The sequence below is a fragment of the Conger conger genome, chromosome 1 (genome assembly GCF_963514075.1).
Source record: "Conger conger chromosome 1, fConCon1.1, whole genome shotgun sequence".
NCBI classification, from domain to species: domain Eukaryota; kingdom Metazoa; phylum Chordata; class Actinopteri; order Anguilliformes; family Congridae; genus Conger; species Conger conger.
The window spans coordinates 72,300,549-72,316,687 of record NC_083760.1 but is presented as its reverse complement, the minus strand read 5'-3'; the positions used below and the strand labels follow the sequence as shown (position 1 = coordinate 72,316,687).

General features: G+C 41.5%; 1 protein-coding gene across 1 annotated transcript; it reads left to right on the top strand.

Annotated features, from left to right (window-relative positions):
• The first annotated feature begins 3,845 nt into the window (after nucleotides 1-3,845).
• LOC133131037 (H-2 class II histocompatibility antigen, I-E beta chain-like) lies at nucleotides 3,846-15,793 on the top strand. Its single transcript, XM_061246167.1, has 6 exons — nucleotides 3,846-3,885; nucleotides 5,731-6,000; nucleotides 6,666-6,953; nucleotides 7,901-8,014; nucleotides 15,051-15,077; nucleotides 15,328-15,793. Exons 1-5 carry the CDS (start codon nucleotides 3,846-3,848, stop codon nucleotides 15,074-15,076), a joined length of 738 nt encoding a protein of 245 aa, XP_061102151.1. The 3' UTR covers nucleotide 15,077; nucleotides 15,328-15,793.
• The last annotated feature ends 346 nt before the right edge of the window (nucleotides 15,794-16,139 follow it).

The window sequence follows — 16,139 nt, the reverse complement described above, 5'->3', positions numbered from 1 at the left end:
GTGTGAACTAGGGATGTGACAAATCCTCAGTTTTTGTAACAGGTTACTATCCCATTTTTTTAACGGTTAACTGGTTAACCGATACTGCTTATGACCACTAGGGGTCATATCTAGGGGTCGTCAGCCTAATTGCCAAATTAAATATTTACATTTACATTGACATTGTGCAGTGTAGTCGTGTGGTCAAAAGTGGTCAATCGTCAAATATATATATATATTTTTTTCCCTTTTTTTCTCCCAATTTGGTAGCAAATTGTACCCCGTCTAATTCAATTAGAGCTATTATTAGATACACCGCCCACACCCTATCCCTCGGCGGCCCTACGGGAGCGACACGCCTTCTTCAAGTCGTCTCGCCACATGCTGGTAACCATGATTCCAAGGCGCCCAAGGTGCTTTTTTGTGCGGCGATCTACTAACCCTGCCAAGTCTCTCCCCCTGTGCTGTAGCATTCAATTCCATGCAGTGTTTGCATTCTTAACCCTCCGAAATGGCCGCCAATTGCTTGTGGACAGTGTATTGTAACATTTAGTGCAACATTTGTCCAATTATGTATTGCCTTGTTTATTTGTAGATACAGCATAGTTGAAAGCTACGTTCAGTTTGTGGGTAGTTTGAATTTGTGTGTCAACGAATAAACACGGATCTTCTGTGAACCTTAAGAAACGACATATTGTTACAATAAGCCATAAGTCAAGCAACAGCTACGGAAATTATTTGATAACTCTAGTACTGTAGCATTCACTCTGCTGTGGTGTTTGCATTTTAAACCCCCTGAAGTGGCCAGATTGCTTGCTCAAACTACTGAAGCTTGTCGATTGCCAGTTTAGAATAGTTTAGAACTGCAATAATATGGCAAGTGATGAACATGCATTTATTTTAAACTGAGCTTACCATTTCACCTTCAGAAATTTTTTTTTTTTGTAACCGGTTACAAATCGGTTTTGGTTAACTGGTTAACCGTTTAACCGTTCAACTAGTGTGAACGTTGACAATGAAACTGTATGGGGCTTTTCAAGCCAACCTGAAGTTTTAACATTACTGTACCTTATACTCGTGGTTCTCTAGCTTGCATAACTTTTCAAGATCAACCATTTGAAATGGAAGCCAACATTGTTGCAACTTGGCAGTCAACAAAATAAGAAAATATGTGCTTCTGTTATGCTGATCAAACAATGACACAAACATCTGAGTCTGAAATGCGTCATTTGGCCAACACAACAGTTTAGCCTAGTTATGTTAATGCAACACTGAACTGCGGGATCAGCTCTGGTGCTGGTAAACTGACTTACCTTTCCATATGAGTTTTCAAATGTCTGTTGAAATTGATGTGGTTGTTCCTGCATCTTTTATTTTAATTCTCCACATTTTTGTAGTTGCAGTCATTTTGTTTGGCTCGATGGGCCTGAATTATTTAAACTCAAAGGCGGAACAACATGCAGAACTGTAATCTTAATGAGCTATGCAAGAAATACAGCGTATGGTGTTGCTATAGTTGCAACTAAATGGTGCACAGTGTGGCGTGTAAAACAACGTTGGGTGTGTTTTAACTAAGGAATATATTTCATATAAATAAATAAAAAATAATCATTGGCTGTGACATTATTCACTTTGTCATTTTCACGATGCCAGTTGACAGACTTTCATTGTTCATGAGTCCTTATTGAGTCCAAGTCGAGTCTCAAGCCATTTTCGGACGAGTCCAAGTCTAGTCTGGAGTCTGCATGTGCACCTCAAGTACTTCTCGAGTCTGAGTCGCCAGTCCGATACAGGACTCTCTCTGGCTACAGAAGGCACTTCACACCTGCCACCTGACATTTGAACAGTTACCCCTATTCTGGCTATCTTCATTGCCAGCAATCGTAACCGATTGCAAACTACCCCCACCCACAGTTCCAGCGAGAGTGCCAAGCCCCTGTCTCCCCCACTCGCAATCAGACACACCTGTATTCAATTCAGTTCAATCATGTTCATTCATGTCATTGACTAGTGAGTCCCCCAGCCCACAGTAGTCCCCCCTACCTTAAAGTAGGTATAATAATTTTTAACATTTGGTTGCATATCCTTTGCATGCAATGACTGATTGAAGTCTGCAGCGCATAGACATCACCAGATGCCTATTGATGCTCGGCCCGACCTGTACTGCAGCCATCTTCTGTTACTGCTTGTTACAGGGGCTTTTAGCCTTCAGTCTCTTTTTCAGCAAGTAAAATGCATGTTCAGTTGGATTCAGATCTAATGATTGACTCAGCCAGTCAAGGATTTTCCACTTTTTGGTCATCAAAAACCCCTTTGTTGCTCTTGCACAGGCAACTGGGATCCACTGTGTCCCAGTGGGAAATGGGATCCACCGTCTATGCGGCACGTGACACTATTTCAAACTGATTAAAACATTACATAAATAAAAAAGAAAATCACCTTGACTGCCATATTTTAAGAAATCCAGTTATACTAACTTATATGTGCTTCAGTAAGCTTTCAGTTCATGGCAAAAAATATTTAGTACTTATTGGACTGGAGAGTCTAAATTGCCCTTGGGTATGTGTGTGTGAGTGAATGGTGTGTGTGCCCTGCGATGGACTGGCGACCTGTCCAGGGTGTATTCCTGCCTTTCACCCAATGTATGCTGGGATAGGCTCAAGCTACCCTGCGATCCTGTTCAGCATAAGCAAGTTAAGATAATGGATGATGCATAATGTACATTTATTTTTATTTTCGAATGTATTATTCTTTCCTCTAGGGCCTCATCGCACTTGTCCCTGTGTTCGATTTGCACTTTGTTGTACGTCACTCTGGATTAGAGCGTCTGATAAATGCCTGTAATGTAATGTAATTACATAGTTATTTATTGCTTGTTTCATTGGATGCAGTGTCATCCAAAAAAGAAAGCGGTTTTATTTGACCCTTTCAGATCTCTGAGCATATTTCTGCTGATATTTCCATATATTATAAAGCAATGGCTTGTCCTATTGACATGGCTATATGATGCGGTTACTCTATACAACCGATTCTTGCAATGTAGGATGATATACTCACGTGATATCCGAAGGAAATTGCAAAGTCTAGAATCAGGACTAGACATCAACAGCTTTCTTCTGCATTCAGTAACAACACAAATTAATACACCTGCATAATGAAACACATATGTGAAGCTAATTAAACAAATATTTGTAGTACCTTAAAATGGAGGGACCATGGGCAAAAGGTGCTGTCATTTCTAAAGAGCACCTAGCACTGTTAAGACTTGTAAGGCAACCTGAATAGATTCACTTAAAAAGAAATGTGTACATCTAAGAAATGACACAAGATGAAAGCGAATGGATCTGGCTGTCCAGACAATTGGTACACTTATTGCAAATTAAGGAATCAGCACAAAGCGCAACAGAAACAATTTATTATTTTATCAAAAAAGGATTTATGAAATTTAAAAAAATGGCACACAATTATGGAAAACTCATGATGAGCAGAAAATCAACTTCATTATGTTATGTTATTAAGGGATAATCCAAAAACGTTGTTAAATAGTTCAAGTTCAAAGCCAAGAGATCCAAAGACAATGCCAAAAACAGAAAGCAAAAAGAATGATCGAATAAACAAGCAAAAGGTCAAAATCCAGGTGATCAGAAGTAGAAGGTACAAAAGGACTAAGGCAAAAAGTCCAAAAACAAAGCAAATAATCCAAACCAAGAAAACAGATGGGCAAACAAAACCAGAGGGCAAGGCAAACTAAAAAAAAAATCAAAGGGGTGTCGGTAGGAATCTCAATAACAGGCGTACAAGGAACTCGGCACTAGTAAAGATCAACATTCCGACAAAGAACAAAGCGGAGACTGAGGCTTAAAAACATGAGGGACGGTGACAATCTAGGTGGGGCTTGGGAGAAAGGTGGGCTAAACAAATAGACAGGTGGGAAATAATATGAGAATAATACAATATAACGAGGGAGACAAAAACGCGGACTGGATGCACGATAACACACATGTAAAACATACTGCTTTGGATTATGGAGTAGACATTTGCATAGAGTGAAGACGTAGTGATGGTAAGAGACAGGTGCGAACACTTCGCTGAAACTAAGCAAGTAATCAGGAATCGCATAGGAAGGGGGAGTTATAGAACTGTGGAAAGCTAAGAGATTGCGTTAGTGAGTTAGTTACGTGATAAATCTAAACTGCCAAATTAAAGTGACTGTTAGTTAGTTAGTTAGACAGACAGTTAGTCTATAAATCGGATTAGTACTGTAAAACATCTACATTAGTAGTAGTTAGTAAGAATAGTGCTTTACAACATTTAACTATTGAGAGAAGCCGGAAGTAAGGAATGCGAGAGGAAGAAATGTTGAAAACCCTGGAAATTACTGAAGCCACCTGAATAGTGAAGCACCCAGACAGGGGAGTGACTCAGGCTTGTAAACATTCAGACACAGACATAACAGGGTAGCAATTACGAATGTAATAACTGAAATGGGAACAATAACCAGATAAATGTGAAAGGCATTTTCCCTAAACCTTATAAAAAATATTTCATTATGTATTTAATTACAAAATCTAACTGCCATGATAACATACCATACAAAAACATGACTACCTTTTGTATTTAAACCTGCACATGCTGGTTTGGGGATCAAAGGATATTTCAGGATAACATTTCATTTAGAAATGCTAGAAAATGATGACAAATCAACTTTTAATTACTGCGTAATTCCAAACTAGTACAGAAAAATACACTGAATGATAGCAGGTATGCCCCTCTTCAAGAATCCAATGGTGCCTGAAAACAGTTAAATTGATTTAAATTGGTTATGGAATTTTAATTGCCATTGTAGAGGAACTTGCCATCCCATAATTCCAAATTCCGACTGTAATAATGCACAGAATCAATCGCATCAGTACCTGGGATTTTTATGGATGTTTAAATAGTGCCATGTATTGAACTGAATGCCGATTATGGTGGAGTTTGCCATCCAATAAATCCAATCATTTATAAATAGTCCCCCTCATTTCACAGCACTAGTGCAGGTATAAAAGAGCTTTCAGTATCTAGTCTTGATTCTATGTTTTTGATTGCCTTTGCAGTCTGTTATTTGCACAATGAAAATCAAGGAGGCCATTATGGGCCTGATAAATGGGAAAAAACAACAATGGGCTTACCCAAATAAACAGTTTGGATCACCATTAACCTTATATTCATTGTTTTGTTTTAAATCCAATGTACGGGAGTACAGAGCCAAAACAACAACAACAGTGGCATTATCCACTGTATATCTGTGACACTGTAAAGTATTTGTTTCTATGTGTGTAGTGCCACATGGTTATATCATGAAACATTTTCATTGTGCTTAATGTTTATTTACTTTAATTTGCACAGTTGCATTACATGTGATTAAATCAAAATGTTTTTAAACATTTGTATTTAAAAAACAAACCAAATTGATCACCAAAAAGGCATGAATAGTTGCTGAACAAAACCACAAATGTAGGACTTAGCGTTAAATATAGGACTAAAATATTGACATGTTTGGACAAGTAGTGAAATATTGTCACAGATGTCACTTGTACTGCATTCAATTTGTTGTAATATGAGGTGTGCATTGCAACACATGTATACACATAACATACATCTAACACAAATTTCCACATCATCCAACCCCACAGCAATCACTCAACCCTTCTTATGATTTATTTACACATTTGACCTGATTTGCTTCTTTTTTTTTTTCTTTTTTTTTAGATGCCTATTCAGAAGACATTCAATGTGAGTGTCATTTCAGCTCAAATGACCCGCCTGACTTGGAATACATTCAGAGATACATCTTTAATAAATTGGAGTATATCAGATATAACAGCACTCTGAATAAATACATTGGCTACACTGAACACGGGGTGAAAAATGCTGAAAGATTTAATACTGATGGAAGTGCGGAACAGGCGCATGAAGACCTGGATCGCTTCTGCAGGCATAATGCTGAACTGATCTCTTCAGCCATACTGGACAAGAAAAGTGAGTATTAAGGGTGATGAAAACACAAGTATGGAAGCTTGGAAATGACTGAGTCTATTTATGGTAAAAAATAATGTCTTTTTGATTTACAGAATGTATTTAAAATCCTACATTTATTGTGTATCTTTATGTGAAGCCAAATGTTGACTAATATTAAGGGCATGAAATAATATCTTTGAAGCAGACTATGATTAAGCATATGGACACGATGTATCAAATCTAGTGCTTGTGAACCACTCTTAGGGATGCATAAAATTATGTGAAAATGTATTTTATTACAAATTACAAAATGCCGCCAAGAATAAAATTCAATCAGAATGCAATATTACAATATTATCCATCCCTGTGATTATTATTATAAGATTATTTCACCTGTTGAAGATGGGAGGTTTAATTTGTCTGTGCAACATTATTTTATAAAAATCCCACCATCATTGTTCACATTTTGACAGTTTATTTAAACCAAAAGCATTCCTTCAATAGGGGGAGACCCAATTCTGATTATTCTCATGATGTAATCTCAGTCATCACCATAATGTAGTGTGATTGTGTAATTACACGTTTTATTAAAACAAATGTGAGGCGATAGTGGAGGACTGAAATGGGAAAATATAGAATAGGGTATGAGGAAAGGGAAATAAAACATGATGTATGCTTGTTTTCAGATATACCCGAACCCACCATCAAAATCAGATCTGCTTCACATAGCAGTCACAAGCACACCTCCATGCTAGTCTGCAGTGCCTATGACTTCTACCCCAGAGGAATCAAATTGACCTGGCTGAGAGATGGGAAGGAGGTAACGCATGATGTCACCTCCACGGAGGAGCTGGCTGATGGAAACTGGTTCTATCAGATCCACTCACATCTGGAGTACACACCCAAATCAGGAGAGACCATCTCCTGCAGGGTAGAACATGCAAGTCTCTCTGAAGGCAAAGAGGTTAAGTGGGGTAAGGCACTGATTTGTATGGCAATGTATGGCTGTTTTTCATGGGGTTTTTTTACACAGTGCTTATATATACTGATTGTGCTGTATTTGTTATTTTACTTTACCCTTCTGCACCCAGTTTTTGTATGTTCATGCTACTCACTGCAACCTCTGTCAATTCATGAGAGCACAGACAGACACACACCCTCCTCTAGATCATGTAAAATCAAGTTGCTGCATTTGTTTCCTAAAATATACTAGTTAAGCATCCATAGAAATAGACTTGGAAGATAACTCTTTATTTAGCTTGTAGAGGCAGAAGGTAGCTGTTGTTCTTGCCCAGTGAGACATGGAGGGGGCGACATGGCTCAGGCAGTAAGAGCAGTCATCTGGCAGTTGGAGGGTTGCCGGTTCGATCCCCTGCCCGGGCTGTGTCGAAGTGTCCCTGAGCAAGATGCTCCTCATGAGCTGGTCGGGGCCTTGCATGGCAGCCAATCACCCTCGGTGTGTGAGTGTGTGTATGAATGGGTGAATGGAGAAGCATTGATTGTTCAGCGCTTTGGATAAAGGCACTATATAAATGCCTGCCATTTACCTTTTACCATTTACCATGGAGGCCCCAGGAACAGAGACTCCTCTCAGGCAATGCTGCTGTCAGTTGCACACATAGCCGGTCTTAGCACAGTCTGGATTCAGTAACAGACTGTGGGGCTAATCTACCAATCAGAATCACATATATACAATCAGAATAATATATTGCCTACGGATCAACTCCATAAGTGTTATTTTCAAAAATGCATTTGTTTAGAAAGTGAGCATTATTTCTAGCCAGTTCAAAACATCCACACTTTCAAAAGTCGCAACATCCACACTTTCAAAAATGGATTATTATTATGAACGCATGATTTCTATGTGTTTTTTCTTAATTTGGAATAAGCTCTTGGCTCAAGGAGAACATTGTTTTTTCAGACCCCAACATGTCTGAAGTAAAGAGAAACAAGGTGATCATTGGTGCCTCTGGCCTGGTGCTGGGGCTAATAATCACAATTGCCGGAGTGGTCTATTACAAGAAGAAATCCACTGGTAAGAAGCTTTCAACCACCTACAGTATTATCATTAAACATACCATGTAGTCCTATTCTGTGTTATATCTGATATGGATAATTTTTTATCATAATTAAATGCAACAATGTAGTGTCATTAATGATTATAGGTGTTATGTCCAAAGGACACTTTTATAACTCTGCTCTTATAACCAATAATCACTCGTAACAGGGAGCTAAACTCAACGTGGTTTATTAACTCGGTTTCCACCTACAACAACACATCCTGGTTCCCATCATGCATTGCCCGTGTCCTACGGTAAGCAGTGTAGGACAAACATAACATCTCCTCCCCCCTTACAACAAATGTCCCCCGTAACCATTAACAACGAAATCAGACGAACGGCTAAGTAACTGTGTTTCCGATGGCAAAACTCTTTTGCACATAAACTAGCTGCTGATACCAAAAGAATATCATGGGACTTTCAAAATAACATTTTTCTTAACTCAAACAAATATTACATTACATTACATTACATTATTGGCATTTGGCAGACGCTCTTATCCAGAGCGACGTACAACAAAGTGCATACCCATAACCAGGGATAAGTTCGCTGAAAGACCCTAGAGGTAAGTACAATTTCAACTGCTACCTGTACAACAAAGAAAAGGACATGGGCCTTTTTTTTTTTTTTTTTTTTTTTTTTTTTTTTTGAACAAACAAACAAACAAACAGAGCAAAAGTCACCAAAGTTAACTATCCAAACACTGCTTACCTAGCCAACTAAAAATACCGATACACAAAGCAAGTCACAGAGGCAACAATTAAGGTTCACAGGGAGGTAGGGAGGGATGGGGAGAGGTGCTGTTTGAAGAGGTGCGTCTTCAGCTTGCGCTTGAAGGTGGGGAGAGATTCTATAGTTCTGACCTCAACGGGGAGTTCGTTCCACCACCGTGGAGCCAGAACAGACAGTAGTCGTGAGCGTGAGGTGGAGGTTCTGAGAGGGGGAGGTGCCAAGCGGCCTGTGGAGGCTGAACGAAGAGGTCTGGCAGGGGTGTAGGGTCTGATGATTTTTTGCAGATAAGCTGGGGAAGACCCTTTAACTGCTTGGAAGGCTAGCACCAATGTTTTGAATTTGATGCGAGCCATGACAGGCAGCCAGTGGAGGGAAGTAAGCAGGGGGGTGACGTGTGAGTATTTGGGAAGGTTGAAGACCAGACGAGCTGCTGCATTCTGGATGAGTTGGAGGGGTCTGATGGCGGACGCTGGGAGGCCAGCCAAGAGGGAATTGCAGTAGTCCAGGCGGGACAGAACCATCGCTTGGACCAGGAGCTGGGTCGAGTAGGGGGTGAGAAAGGGGCGGATTCTCCGTATGTTGTATAGGAAGAACCTGCAAGACCGGGTCACCGCCGCAATGTTCTCGGAAAGGGACAGTCTGCTGTCCATCACCACGCCGAGGTTCCTTGCACTGGGTGACGGCGTGAGTGTGGTATAAATCACACCTGAACCTACGAGATGAGGGTAGACTACCTCATCCCGTGACAATACCCAGGGGGATCATTCTGCCCCAACAACTTGGGTATGTCCGTAACTACAGAGTCTATAAGTCCATGCTTTTTGGAGGTCGATGCTCTCTTACCGGGTATCGACGCACACTGGGAAAATCAGCGATACTGTCTCTGGAAGGCAACGGCAGAACAGCCAGGGAAGGAGGCACAGCCCCCACCGTCTCTGGTGAAGAGTCAGAAACAGGCACCTCGGGAACAGAGGCCCCCTCAGGTGGTGAAGGTGGGCTAATGGCGAAGTCAACAGGCGACTCCTCGGGGCACTCCAGCGCAGGCAGTCCTGGTGTTGCTGCTGCCGTCTGTATCAGTTGGTCAACATGCCTCTTCCAGGTGAGGCCTCCAGCAGTCTGGACAGTATAGGAGAGAGGGCCGGTGTGCGCCACAATGGTCGCGCGAACCCATTGTGGCCCAGTACTGTAATTCCTTGCCAACACATGGTCGCCTGAAGAGAAAGCTCTTCCTTTGGCTCGTTTCTCCCTTTGCTGGATCTCCTGCTGACGTTGAACAGTGTCCTTCACTGTTCTTGGCTTCAGCAGGTCGAAGTTGGTCCGCAAGTCTCTTTTGAACATCAAAGTCGCCGGAGAGACCTTTGTGGTGGCATGGGGAGTACTGCGATAGGTTAACAAGAATCGGTGCAAGCGCTGATGAAATGTCCCTTGACTCTGAGAGGCCTTCAGCGCATGTTTCAGGGTTTGAACAAACCTTTCAGCTAACCCATTAGTCGCAGGGTGGAATGGTGCTGATTTGGTGTGTTGTACCCCATTTGCTTGCAGAAATGTGGCCATTTCTCGCGACACCAGCTGGGGACCGTTGTCGGACACCAGTTGTAGGGGAGAACCAAAACGGCTGAACATTTCCCCTATTTTCTCGATGGTTTTGGTAGTAGTAGTGGACTTCATAATTGCCACCTCGGGCCATTTGCTGTGGGCATCTACAGCTACCAGGAGCATCCTCCCTTCCACTGGTCCCGCAAAATCAATATGAACACGCTGCTATGGTTCTTCTGGAAACTCCCAGGGGTGCAAGGGAGCTAACCGCGGGGTGTTCTGAACTTTCTGACATGAATGGCAGGTTTTGGCTGCGTTTCCAATCTCCCGATCCACTCCCGGCCACCAGAAGTAACTCCTTGCTAATTCTTTCATGCAAACAATTCCACTGTGACTTGCATGGAGTTGTTGCAGAACAGTCTTGCGTAATGGCTGTGGAATGACCACCCTCCTCCCCCATAGCAAACAACCCGATTGCACTGACAGTTCTGTTCGCCTTGAGAGGAATGGCTGAATACTGGGGACACCGTTTCCCGAATGGCCCCTCATCACTATGTCCATGACCACCGACAGGTCGGGGTCAGTACGTGTGGTTCTCCTTACTTGAGCAGCAGAAATGGGCGCGTCCTCCACCTGGCTGAAGTAGAAAATGCTTGCGCCGCACGGCTCTGGCGTGGTAACAGGAAGGGGCAACCTGGATAATCCATCTGCATTGCGATGTCGATCTGCCTTACGATACTTGATATCGTACGAGTGCGCCGACAATAGCAAAGCCCACCGCTGCACACGACTTGCTGCAAGTGACGGTATACCTGAGTGTGGCCCCAGGATAGTCGTCAGGGGCCGGTGATCAGTAAAAACGGTGAATCGTCTTCCATACAGGTACTGATGAAAACGACGAACCCCATAGACAATGCTCAGGGCTTCTCTTTCAATCTGCGCATAATTAGTCTCTGCCTTGTTCAGTGTCCGCGATGCAAATGCTATCGGCCTTTCTTCTCCGTTTGGCATTATGTGGGAAATAACAGCCCCCACTCCATAGGGGGATGCATCACAGGCCAACTGAATGGGAAGAGAAGGGTCAAAATGGGTCAGCACCCCAGACGTTTCCAGGGTGTCCTTGGCCTTCTGAAAAGCCTCCTGACAGGCTTCACCCCAACTCCAGGCTTTTCCCTTACAAAGTAAGCTGTGTAACGGCTTCAGCATGGATGCCAAGTTTGGTATAAACCGCCCATAATAGTTGAGTAATCCCAGAAAAGAACGTAACTGGCTCACATCCTGTGGTGGTGGAGCGTCCACTATGGCACGGCTCTTGGACGGGGCGGTGTGCAGCCCCTTGGCGTCGATCACATGCCCCAGATATTCCACTGATGGCCGGAAGAAATCACATTTGTCTTTACGAACCCGGAGCCCGTAGTCTTGCAGTCTCTGAAGAACAGCATCCAAATGACGTAGATGTTCCTCATCGGTAGCCCCTGTGCAGAGGATATCGTCTAAGTAACACTGCACGCCGGGGAGACCACTGAGGATCTGGTCCATGGCACGTTGGAAATGTGCGGGAGCTGACGTGATTCCAAAAGGAAGCCGGCAGTATCTGAACAGACCCTTTTGTGTCGTTATCGTGAGCATCTCTTTTGACTCTTCTTGGACATGCATCTGCAAGTAGGCCTGGCTTAGATCCATTTTGCTAAACTTTTGTCCATTACTGCAAACAAATCATCAATATGGGGAAGAGGATATTGCTCGGCAGCCAGTACAGGGTTCAGGGTCACTTTGAAGTCTCCACAGATCCGAGTTTCTCCATTCTTCTTTGGCACGGGAACAATGGGCGTGGCCCATTCACTAATGGCTACTGGTTCCAGAACACCGCTTTTGACCAGAGAGTCTAGTTCAGCGTCAACTTTTGAACGTATCGCGTAGGGCACTGGTCTGGCTTTCAGGAACTTTGGTTTTGCATTTGGTTTAACACTTAACTTGACTGTGATGTTTTTCATACTGCCTAGCTCATTTTTGAAGACTTCATCATGTTTCCTCAAAATAGTGGCTAAATCTGGGGCAGTTGGTAACAGCATCTTCACAGTTTGCCAATTCAATTTTAAATTCTCTAGCCAAACTCGACCTAGGATGGCAGGGTAATTACCTTTAACAACATAGATAGGAAGTTTCTTTACTTGGTGGTTACTCTCGACTGTAACATCAGTCATGCCAGCCATGGGCACTGGTTCTCCAAGGTAGGTACTGAACCTGGTGTCTGAAAGTCTCAAGGGCAGGTGTTGCATGAAACTCTTAGAAACTTTTTCTGAGAGGATGGATGCCTTAGACCCTGTGTCAATTTGCATATTCACGGGATGCCCTTCTAACAGGGGTTTTACCCAATAACCCTCAGTATCGACATCAATCTTATTAATTCTCAGTGTATGCACACTTACTTCCGGTTCTTCATCTGTGGACAGTTCCTCTTGCTGCCTCATTGTGTGAACCTGCCTTTTCATCCTTTCTTTCGTGGGCTCTTGTTTGTTTCCATACTTTGACATTCCCTCTGCATTCTTTTTGCTTCGACAGACGCGCTCTATGTGGCCCCTTTTTCCACAGCTGCGACAGTCCATGTCCTTACACCTGCACGTGGTGGCCAGATGTCCCATTCTGCCACAACGAAAACATGGGCCCGGCCCACTCTGTCTCTCAGTGCTCACTGTGTGCACTCTGCTGGTTGCATGTAGCTGTTGAGCCTCCCTTGATGCCATTTCCATGGAAGTACTGATGCTAATGGCCTTCTCCAGGGTCAAATCACCCACAGTCAATAGTTTCCTCTTTGCTGCTTCCTCTCTAAGGCCACAAACCAGTCTGTCTCTCAAGGTGTCATTTAGAACCGCCCCAAATTCACAATGTTCTGCTAGCTTCCGCAGAGCGGCAACAAACATGACAACCGATTCACCTTCCTTTTGATCGCGTTTGTGAAATCGGAATCTCTCTGCGATTAACAATGGCTTCGGGGAATAATGCTGTGACAAGACTTCAACGATTTCCTTATATGTATTTTCCCCTGGTTTTGTGGGTTGCAGCAAGTCACGTAATAGAGTAAAGGTTCTTGGTCCCATTATTGACAGAAAAGTGGGCACTATCTTGGCATCAGCAATGTCATTTGCCTTAATGAAATAGTCAAAACGCTCCGAGTATGAGCTCCATTGTTCCCCATGCTCATCGAAAGGGCCAATATTCCCAATAACTCCAGCCATCTTCTGTGTAGGTTGTTGATTATCCCTAGACACGTCCTCTTCACTAGCAGACAGGCCGTCTTCTTATTATCCTCCCCTTCCCTTTTTTTTTTTTTACGAGCCTGAATCTGCCGCGCTCAAACGAGGACAAGCCGATATCACGTTACTCGAAACGCCGGACTCACACTCTGCTCGCTCACGTGAGATCAAACAGCCTCGTCGCCACTTGTTATGTCCAAAGGACACTTTTATAACTCCGCTCTTATAACCAATAATCACTCGTAACAGGGAGCTAAACTCAACGTGGTTTACACGTTGGCCTACAACAACACATCCTGGTTCCCATCATGCATTGCCCGTGTCCTACGGTAAGCAGTGTAGGACAAACATAACAATAGGTGAGCATTTACATATGACAGTAGCCATTTTCAGTCTGGGAAGGTAGTTTTAGTCATAGATCCTGTAATTGGTAGTCCAAATAATTAAGATTCCACACAGATGGTGCAATGGTTGGTACTGCTGCCTCACAGCAAGGAGGTCCTGGGTTTGAATGCCGGTCGGCCGGGGCCTCTCTGTGTGGAGTTTGCATGTTCGCCCCGTGTTTTAGACAAGATATTTAGGCTCTGAACTCTAAGTCATTTTCTCAGTGCTGATATTTTCTCAAAGCTCATAGGAAATGTAAAAGCCTATGAACTGGTATACATGGCACATTAAACATATTTTTGTGGTATTTTGTGCTTTGCCTTGTAGTCTTGTGTACAGTAGTGGTGGCAATGACAAATCATTTTGCATCTGTTTGTTCAGTTCAGTCCAAAGATTCTACTCAAAGACTATGTGATTCATTCACTGATGCGGTCAGTTCAGCAAGCGCACAAATATTCCAACAAGCACGTTCAGTTCAGGAGCCGCGCAACAGTGGCACAACAGGCTAAGATGCAGCGGACTACACTTTTTTTTTGATATCGCTATTACTGTTGTCACTATTAATGTTGTTATCAATAATAGACCAGTGCTGTTTCTGTTTTTGGATGATGACGAGTATGGTGACACAAAATAATTGAATAATCGGAAAAAAAAAATTCATAATCCCCTTAACTTCACTATTTCTCTATTAATTTCATTTTAAACTGACCGTGCTAGTGATGTTGATTATGAAAAAGGGAATTTTTATCAGGTCAACCATGACAAATGTGATTATAGAAATATTATCAACAGATTCAAATAAAAATTGTGAATCATTACTAGGCCTTTTTGCATAGTTTGATGTAACTTACTTGCAATAAGCATTTCAATTAGCCTTTGCGATTTGACTGGGCATCAGGAATTTAGACAATTGCAAATTACTTTATATAATGAAAAGAATTTCCTAGTGAACTACATTTTCTTGAATAAGATCATAGAGGTGATAATTTATTGCCTTCTGCCAGCTTTTGGTTACAATTGAAGATACAGTTTTAATTTATTTGATAACTAGGCAAAAAGGGAAGGAGTTGAGAGTTATTGTGTTTTATATGTTTTGGATTAACAGGGAGAATTCTGGTCCCATCAAGTTAAGGTAAGGTATTGTTGTTCTAATGATTCTAAAATTGATTATTCCACTGATGGTTTTGATGACATAATTTATTAGTAGTCATATTATGGAGTAATACCAGTAATAGTATTAATAGTTGTATATTATTTAAAATGGTCATGCATATTTTATATGTTGCACTTTCAATTTATGTTTCAGTTTTCAGTTGATTTTTCTAATACTGTTCAATAGTATTTCTAACTCACTGGCTATATGATTTTCTTGTAATTTCTAGGTGCAGAATTATTAAGCAACTGGATCATGAGGATGAACTCTGTGTTTCTTGGTGATTGAAACCTTAGTCTACATATTTTTAATCTAATTTTTAAATAATATGTTGATGCATTCAATGTTGTTTTGCTTGGATTGGATATAGATTCAGATGTTTTCACAATATGGAAATGGCTTTTCTTTCGTGTTTTAACAACCAATATTCTTAATATTCTTAACATCTGTCTTATGGATATTTTAAAAACTAAATGATGTACAATCCACTATTCTTCATATATTGAAAAATACGCCATATGTCATCAGACTGTGTGCCATTCTGTGATAAGAATGTACTGTAGGCAATAATGGGGCTGTTAAATCCTTCATGTTGTATTTTCCTGGTCTATTTTCATGTATTTTATTTTAGTAGCATTTTTCTTAAAATGTCCAATGGTATTGACTACTCTGTTCATGTAACATTTCCTTTCACAGTTAACAAAAATAAATAATAATTTCAATAACAATATATAAACCCTAACATGTGTGAACTGAATTATGTATGTTTAAGAATCCAGTTTGCAATGCTATAATGAATAATGAAATGTAAAATAACGGCCAGATTTAGCTACTCATTATATATCATACAGCATACGAGGATGTGGCTGAAGACTTAAATAAAAGAAGAGACTTGTACCATTCAGAAACTTGAGAAACAAATTCATGTTAGGGCATGTACATACAGTGTACACAAAAGTTACACTGAAATACAAAACAATTAAAAAAAAAACGCCTTGTATTTTTATAGTTTAGCAATAAATATCTACATCACAAGTTAAG